The following is a 9,020-nucleotide window of genomic DNA, read 5'->3' as shown; positions in this document are numbered from 1 at the left end:
ATACATAATAGGGGCTCAATAAATAGTATTATCTTTCTCTCTCTAGAAATATTTTAGGCAGTCACTACCCACCTGGTCCTTAATGCGATTATTACAAAGTTGGGAGGGGTGAAAAGATTAAAGGTGGACATTAGGTCCCCTTTTTAAGGACAGTATCCATTTCTTCTTCTTTTTATTCAACGCATTTATTGACTACCAAATATGTGACGGGACCTGTTGAAGGCATAGAGAACAGTAATGAACAAAATAAGTCCCTGTTCTAAAGAACTTATAAATTAGACCAAAGATAATGAATTATTGGTATGGCATCGCACCTGCCCTATGACTTGTTTTGTTTGGCCTACACTTTGAGCCATTTTTTAAAGTGGAAATAGTCCACAGTATTCAGATTTATGACTCCTCTTAAAGATCAAAATATCTGACAACACAGGGGTCCCAGTTCCAACTAGAGAGCAATTGGATGGAGGGGAGTGTCTCCTGGTATCTTTAAACCAGAACTGTTCTCTCCAAATGGAGAGTTCTCTCAACAAACCCTATAATCTCTAACTAATGCAGTTTCAGTTGCCGTTTATCACCGTGTTTGCTGTTGTTTTTCTCCTAATAGAGAAGAATTTCTCTGTACTCAGGTCTCTGTCAAAAGCTGGAAAATTGGGATGCCTGGTTGGCTCAGTAGGTAGAACATGTGACTCTTGAACTCTGGTCATGAGCACCAGCCCTATGATGCCTGTAGAAACTACTCAAAATAAATAATTTTTTTTTTAGAAAAGCAGGAAAATTAAGGGTGACGTGAGACAGCATGTTTCAAGAAAAAAAAGCATTCGTGCTCGCTCAGTGGGATCGAAGACAATTTCTACCTACATAACATGAAAATTATACAACTTAAGAGTCACTGCAAAACCATGCTAATGCTTTTGACTGCGCAAGATGTATGATGCGTAAGTCAATGAACTGAAAAAAACAAATACAATTTTAACAGGGTTTGTTTTTTAATGGAATGCAATCGCGTTATCCTTACAACCGGTTGCTTGCTGCCCTTTCGTTACCTGACCAGCCCGAATTGAGGAACGAGGTCTACTTATGCCCATTTCCACGATGCCAGCGTTAGGGCTGTACTGGCAAAGGAGTTTGCGTTCAACAATTCTAGGGGACAATTAGCCTTAATGCGATTATTACAAAGTTGGGAGGGGTGAAAAGATTAAAGATGGACATCAGGTCCCGCAGAATTGAAAAAAGATACCCGCTTCGTTCCAGAAGAGGGACGTGGAAGAGTTCGGCCTCGGAGGCCCGCGCTAGCAAAAGGCACGCCAAACTGCCAAAAAGCCGAAAGCCACTCGGAAAACGAGACCCCTCGGGCCGCCTGGGAGAGGAGGCGGGGCACCGCCCCACGTCGGAAGGAGCCCCGCCCCGTCCGCTCGGACCACGCCTCCGTCTCCCGCGCTAGCCGCCAGGCAGCGCCGTTGCCAGGCAGCGGCGCAGAGCACTGTGGGGAAGGGACGGAAGCTCCAGTGAGCCATACTTGAGCTGCTGAGAAGTCTCCAGACATGGTGGCGGCAAGAAGCAGGGAAACGAACCTGGGAAGGGACGCTAGATCCCGGTGGGGTCGGACGGAAGCCCGGAAGGGCCAAAACCGTAGCGACGTGGAAAGTTCGGATGCTTGGGCGACTCGCGGCGGAGGCGTGGCTGGGTGAAGAGGGAGGCTATGGCGCGCGGGGCACTGTGGGACACAGTGTGGGCAACGTGGGGCGGGACGGAAGCCTCTTTGGGTCAGACTGTGGCGACGCGGGAAGTCCGGACGCCGTGGCGGCCTGAAGAAGAGGCTTGAGACTGCGGCGCGGGGCGCGGCGCCGGCGGCAATGGCGGAGAGGCCCGAGGACTTAAACCTGCCCAATGCCGTCATCACTAGGATCATCAAGGAAGCGGTGAACAGCTCTGGCTGGCAGATGGGCCAGGGGCGGAAGGGCGGGCAGCGGGGGGAAGCAGGTCTTGGGCCGGCAGCTTTATTCACCTACGCTCTTCTTACAGCTCCCGGACGGTGTCAACATCTCCAAGGAGGCCCGCAGCGCCATCTCCCGCGCTGCTAGCGTCTTCGTGCTGTACGCCACTTCCTGGTGAGGCGGGCTGGGCCAGCAAGAGCTTAGCTGGGGTTTGGGGCGTAAGGGAGCCGCAAAGAGACCCCCTGGCCTGGAGTCCACAAACCCCAACAATTGTGCCTTATCTCAGTGCGGGGAAGATTCACCCTTATCCCGTTCTTGCAAGGGCTGAAGCAAAATAAAACAGGAAAATTACCCTTTGTACAGGGAAGGGAAGGACTTAACATGTCACAAAAATCCATGCATCTAAGACCTAGGCTTTTCCATACCACCTCTGGTGGCCCTTTTCCATCCCTTACGCGGCAGGAGGGGGTCTGACAGGCCCCTGACGGCCTTTAATCTTTTTCTTTTCAGTGCCAACAACTTTGCAATGAAAGGGAAACGCAAGACACTGAACGCCAGTGACGTGCTCTCAGCCATGGAAGAGATGGAGTTCCAGCGGTTTGTTACCCCGTTGAAAGAAGCTCTGGAAGGTAATGACCCTTTTCTTTGTTCAGCCAAGTAGAAGATGTTCACCTGGCCCTGCGTCTTCTAAGCTTGGATCCCTGTAAGAACAGGAAGTAAGTATTGGATGTGACTCGGAATCAGTCCAGTTGGCACCACCTCAGATCCAATTTGTAATGCGGAGCAGGTTATTTTTCCTTCTCTGCCCCAGCCTTTCTAGTTGTACAGTAGAGTTAGCTGCTGCGGTCTGTTTGGTTCAGCCCTGCCTCCTCATCCCCACCTTCCTCCTTACAGCATACAGGAGAGAGCAGAAAGGCAAGAAGGAAGCTTCAGAGCAAAAGAAGAAGGACAAAGACAAAAAAACAGATGCAGAAGAGCCAGACAAGAGCAGGGATGAAGACAACGATGAAGAGGAGGAAAGGCTGGAAGAAGAAGAACAGAATGAAGAGGAGGAAGTGGACAACTAACGGGATGGGAAGACTGTGGCACCTTGGAAGGTACCACCCTGAAATGTGGTACGTTTGTGAGAAGCTTTTCCCTGCTGGGGCGAGTAGTCTTAGCCAGAAGAGCCTGAGAAGATCAAAATAAAACTGACTAAAATTGTCAAAACCAGCGCTTCCGTCAGAGCATCGGCGCAGCAGAATCCCATTTTGCCAGATCAGTCTGAAGGTAATGACTTTTGGCAAGAGGGATTCTGAGTGACTAATTTGATTAGTCAATTTGATCTCTTTTGTTTACTTATATATAAACGGTAGGCGGTCTTTGATCCCCAGTTCCGTTCCCACCCATCCCCCCAAAAAAGTAATAATGACTTCCATGCTGCCTGCTGTGTTCCAGATCACAGGGCTAGTCAAAGCTCAAGAAAAATTGGGGCTTTGAGCATGGTCAGCCTGTTTTGATTGTACAGGATTTGGCAATACTAGCTTATTAAAGTGGTCAGAATGTGTTTAGCGTTAGGAAACTAGAAAAGGTTACAGGAGAAGAATGAAATCTGTTGTCTCTTCACTTGACAGTAACATTAATTGAATTTTGATTTCTCCAGACCCACTTGGCTTGGAGCTCCTCTGTCTTGCCTGGTAGGCATTTGACCTGCTGACGTGGCTGCGCTCTGGGCACATACGCTTTTAAATCAGCATTGTAGAATGGAATTAGTCAAGCAAGTGTGCCAATATCTTACTCTTACCAAAAAAAAAAAAAAAGATGGTTTAGTCTTAGATGCACCTCACTGCCTACCACTGTATGGCTTTAGGATTTATGGTCACCTCCTGGAAGGTATAAAATTCCAGGCTTTCTCTTCTTGTAGTCCGTTTCCCAGACTTGACTTTCGTTTTTCATTCTTTCAATTCATGACAAGTTCCAAACTTTATTTCTTTTAGGCACAACTTTCTCCCTCTGTGCTTCTCCTTTCCTGTCTCTCTTCTGCCTCTCCTCTGTTCCCGATTCCCACTTTCTCTCCCTCCTTTTCTCACATCTGCCAAACCAGGAACTTTGATAACCTGCTTAATGTCCCAAAGTGCAGAAATCTGATGGTGCTCAGGAATCTAATCCCCCCTGCAAAAAACCATCCCCTTTAACTGCTTCTAAAGTAACTGTGTTGACCTTTCTTCTTAGTTTTTTTTTTTTTCTCTTGATATTTGGTGCTCCAAGCACTTTTTTGTTTGTCTCTAAGTTGAGCGCTTGGAGGTTGACAGGTAGTCAAATGAATGTAGTTTGACACTGTTAATTTGTTAAATGAATACAGTCAAAAGTTTGTTGACAAATGAGTGAAGAATGTTGAGGAAAATTATGCTTTGTACAAATAAAGAACGTTCTTGTTAAAAATGATGACTCCTGTTTCATCCTGCTTGTTTATTGTAGGCTTTTGGGGAGGACCCACTGATCATCCCTGTACATAGTTTTTGGAATGTGGACTGGGCCAGATCCTTGTAAATATGGGATCCTGCGCTACCGTGGATGACCAGCAGATGCTGCTCTTCAACCACAGCAAGAGCTTTCCATGGCTCTGCTGGGCGCCCTATGTGTTACTAGTTGCTCAATGACTCAACATTTATTGAGTTCCTAGTATGTGTCTGATACTATTCTAAATGCTTTCAAGCATGAACTCTGAAATCCTATCAAGGAGAACTAGCTTTACCTTCATGATGTCCACTACAATGCTCTATTACCTCTCATCTACATAACTTTTTCAAATCATGAATTTATAAAGACCATTTTATAAAGTTGCAACCCCAATAGTCATTAGATCTGGTGGCTTTTTCCTTCTCCACAACAGAAACATCCATTCTTAATTCCCATGAGCACCACTCAGCAAAGCTTTCAAGTCCCATCTGGACTCCTGTGGTTTTCTGCCACATCTCTGCTTGCCCCAGCTTCCCCTGTGTACTGCTTGCCAAGTAAATCTTCCTGGAACATTGCTATGTTTTAGTCCCTCACTGCTTCCCATCAAATCCATACTTAAACCTGGTATGCAAAACCTGCTTGAGGAGGGCTTGCCTTATCTATTACAGTCTGTTTCTACTTCATAGTTAAGTCCCCAGTCAACGAATCCCCAAAAGAACTCTCCTTCCACGGGGCTTTAGGTCTTCCCAAACTTTGACTAGCTAAGAAAACCATGTTTCCTGGGAGAGGGAAGTATGACTTAAAACTACAGAATTTAAGAGATTCCTGGCTGATTCAGTTGGTAGAACCTATGAGTCTTGACCTTGAGGTGGGAAGTTTGAGACCAACGCTGGGTGTAGAGACTAAAAAAGAAAAAAAAAGGGCGCCTGGGTGGCTCAGTCTGTTAAGCGACTGCCTTCGGCTCAGGTCATGATCCTGGAGTCCCGGGATCGAGTCCCGCATCGGGCTCCCTGCTCGGCAGGGAGTCTGCTTCTCCCTCTGACCCTCTTCCCTCTCGTGCTCTCTCTCATTCTCTCTCTCTCAAATAAATAAATAAAATCTTAAAAAAAAAAAAAACTGGGAAGAATCAGGTTATTAACCAGTTTTTTCCAAGTACACCTTTCTCATTCCTGTAGTGGTTTCTGAAGTTTGAAGGTTGCTTACTAGGTTAAGGCAAAAATCTCATCTTTTGTAAGCCACAACCCTTCATGCCTAGAGATTCTGATCTAGATTTGGAGGGTGGGAAGGTTACCATTTTTACCCATGCAAAATTATGTTTGCAGGGGCATCTGGCTGACTCAGTTGGCAAAGTGTGCAACTCTTGATCTCGGAGTTGTAAGTTTGAGCCCCACGTTGGGTGTAGAGATTACTTAAAAATTACTGAGGCACCTGGGTGGCTTAGTTGGTTAAGCATCAGACTTTGGCTCACGTCATGATCTCAGTGTCCTCGGATCCAGCCCTGCGTGAGGTTCCCCACTCTGTGGGGAGTCGGCTTCTCCCTCTCCCTCTGGCCCTACCCCGCTTGTGCACAGGCACTCTCTCTCAAATAAATAAAATCTTTTTTTAAAATTTACTTTTAGGGGCGCGTGGGTGGCTCAGTCATTGGGTGTCTGCCTTTGGCTCAGGTCATGATCCTGAGGTCCTGGGATCGAGCCCCGCATCGGGCTCCCTGCTCCACGAGAAGCCTGCTTCTCCCTCTCCCACTCCCCCTGCTTGTGTTCCCTCTCTCGCTCTGTCTCTGTCAAATAAATAAAATCTTTAAAAAATAAATGAATGAATAAATAAGTTAATAAAAATTACTTTTGCAGCCTAATCCTATTTTTGCTGATGAGAGATTAAGGCTCATCAGAGAGAAGTGACTTGCTCAAGATTTTACCACTAACTTATGAAAGCTAGGATCCTGTTCTAGTGGCCCATGGCCTTGCTTCTATTTATTTTTTTCTTTAATGAACTTTTTACTTTGGAACAATTTTAGTTTTCAGAAAAGTTGCAGAGTGCAGAGAGTTCCCATGTAATCACCCAGCTTTCCCTCATTTTGACATCTTACGTAACCACAGTACATTCATCAAAACAGAAAAAAAACTACCAAATACCAAACTATTTGTATTTCACCAGTTTTTCTGCTAACACCCTTTTTTGTTCCAGGAGCCATTCCAGAATACCGCATCGCATTCAGTGAACCAATTTTATCTTTTTTTTTTTTAATCAGGGTTTTTTTTTTTTAAGATTTTATTTATTTGAGGGCGCCTGGGTGGCTCAGTTGGTTGGGCAACTGCCTTCTGCTCGGGTCATAATCCTGGAGACCCAGGAACTAGTCCTGCATCAGGCTCCCAGCTCAGCAGAGAGTCCGCTTCTCCTTCTGACCCTCCCCCCTCTCGTGTTCTCTCTCTCTCATTTTCTCTCTCTAATAAATAAATAAAATATTTTTTAAAAAAGCCCGAAAAGAGTGAAAAATTTAAGAATGCCGCTGTTTGGTGTAATCTGTTTCAAAATCTGTTTCAATCTATTTCAAAAAAATAAAATCTTTTTTTTTTTTGAAAGTACAAGCACGTGACCAGGGGGAGGGGCAGAGGGAGAGGAAGAGAGCGAATCTCCAGCAGACTCCCTGTTGAGTGTGGAGTCCAACGCCAGCCCTGAGATCATGACCTGAGCCGAAAACCAAGAGTCAGCTGCCCAACTGACTGAGCCACCCAAGCACCCCCCAATGTTATCTTTTAATTGGGATGATATTCACAACATAAAATTAACCATTTTTACATGACCAATTCAGGGCATTTAGCACATTCACAATGTTGTACAAGCACTACTTCTATCTAGTTCCAAAACGTTTGCATCACCCCAAAATAAAACCCTGTACCTGTCAAGCATTTACTACCCATGCTTCCCTCCCTCCAGCCCCTGGCAACCACTCATCTCTATTTTTATGCACTTCACAGCATTTAGCACGATGCCATATACCTACCTGGGAAGCACTCAAAATAGTTCAATAGGTTTTTCGGGTTTTGTGGGTTGTTTTGTTTTTTACTTTTTATTAAAGTATAACATACTTACTAAATGGTGCAGATAAATGTAGAGCTTGATGAATTTGCACAAACATCCATGTAACTCACACTCAGATCAATAAACAACATGACCAGCACCTTAATAAGCCCCTATGGTCTCCCTTCTGGGCACTTCCAATCTTCCCCAATGGTAATCGCTATCCTGACTTCCAACAGCACAAGTGAATTTTGCCTGGTTTGTATTTCATATAAATGAAATCATACAATATGTACTCTTGTGTCTGACTCCTTTTGTTCAACATAATATTTAAGATTTATTCATATTATTGCATTCACAATACTTTTTGTGGGTAAGACTGAAAAATTAAGGTAAAATTATTTTCAAAAACTTGGGGTAGGGTAGAGAACAGAAACAGGTCTTTCTGCCAAGAATAAGAGAGACATGAAAAACAGATTACACGAAACAGCAGCATTCTTTTTTTTTTTAAGATTTTATTTATTTATTTTGAGAGAGGGAGTGTGAGCATGAGTGGGGGGGGAAGAGCAGAGGCAAAGGGAGAAGCAGACTCCCCACTGAGCAGGGAGCCCGATGTGGGACTCGATCCCAGGAACTCAGGATCATGACCTGGGCTGAAGGCAGATGCTTAACAGGCTGAGCCACCCAGGCGCCCCCCCCAAACAGCAGCATTCTTAAATTTTTCACTCTTTTTGGGCTCTTTGAGGTAGCTCCTAATTATGCTTAGTTACCAATAAACTCAGAGATGGAACAGGTGTCATGAAAAATGAGCAGGGACTCTCAACTATGAGCTGAAGGAACCTGACTAGCAGGCATTGCACAGAAAGTCCAGTGTGACGTGGGGCAAATTATTTACTCTCCCTGAAGATTGTCTTCCCAGTCTGTAAAATGAGGATAGTAACATAGTTGTCATCAAAATTAGATAAGTGAATGCAAAACGCATGGTACTGTCCCTGACTCTCAAATGCACAAAAAATATGACTTCATTTCCACCATCTCCCTTATTTGACCACAGATCAGAACTCTAGTAACTGGAAATTACGCAGGTCTTATTTCCCTAGCATGCATTAAACCTCTCTGCCTCTTTAACTTGGAATATGAAGAGGTATAAAACAGGTTTGGAGTACCGATTTTGAGAAATAAAATCTGAGAGGAAGTGTAATACAACCAGCCCACTGGCCTCTTCAGCAAGTCAGTCAGCTTTTCTATAATCCCTGATGCATCTTTATAAAGGCATTCCTTTGCTAGGGTACTGATCTCCACCCCTACTTCACCCACTCAATTCTACTAGCTCACCCAAGCCCCATAAGCCTCACCAGTTCCCTCTGGCCCCTGCACATACTCTGCCCAAACCCCGCACAGACCTTCAGTCAAATCTCGCATTGTACCCATCCTAGGTCGGTTTGATGCCCCTGTCAGACTTAGAGCTTTCCCGGAGTGCCTGTGTCTTTCACATCACATCTCTCAATCCATGGCACAGAGCAAGCCCTGAGTAATTACTCTGGAATTAATTTTCTCTGAAAACCTGGAAGGCAGCCTGGTGCTGAACTCAACAGCTTTAAAAATATTCAGTCTGCAAAAATGGACTTA

General features: G+C 45.0%; 1 protein-coding gene across 1 annotated transcript; it reads left to right on the top strand.

The window, feature by feature from the left end:
* The first annotated feature begins 1,490 nt into the window (after positions 1-1,490).
* Positions 1,491-4,358, top strand: POLE3 (DNA polymerase epsilon 3, accessory subunit). Its single transcript, XM_028107905.2, has 4 exons — positions 1,491-1,919; positions 2,023-2,108; positions 2,445-2,563; positions 2,829-4,358. The coding sequence occupies exons 1-4, from the start codon at positions 1,854-1,856 to the stop codon at positions 2,999-3,001; spliced, it is 444 nt and encodes a 147-aa protein (XP_027963706.1). The 5' UTR covers positions 1,491-1,853; the 3' UTR covers positions 3,002-4,358.
* The last annotated feature ends 4,662 nt before the right edge of the window (positions 4,359-9,020 follow it).

This window comes from Eumetopias jubatus, unplaced genomic scaffold (genome assembly GCF_037043125.1).
Source record: "Eumetopias jubatus isolate StellerSeaLion01/CBP00866 unplaced genomic scaffold, mEumJub1_p1.0 scaffold_15, whole genome shotgun sequence".
Lineage (NCBI taxonomy): Eukaryota > Metazoa > Chordata > Mammalia > Carnivora > Otariidae > Eumetopias > Eumetopias jubatus.
This window is presented reverse-complemented; position numbering and strand designations above follow the sequence as displayed.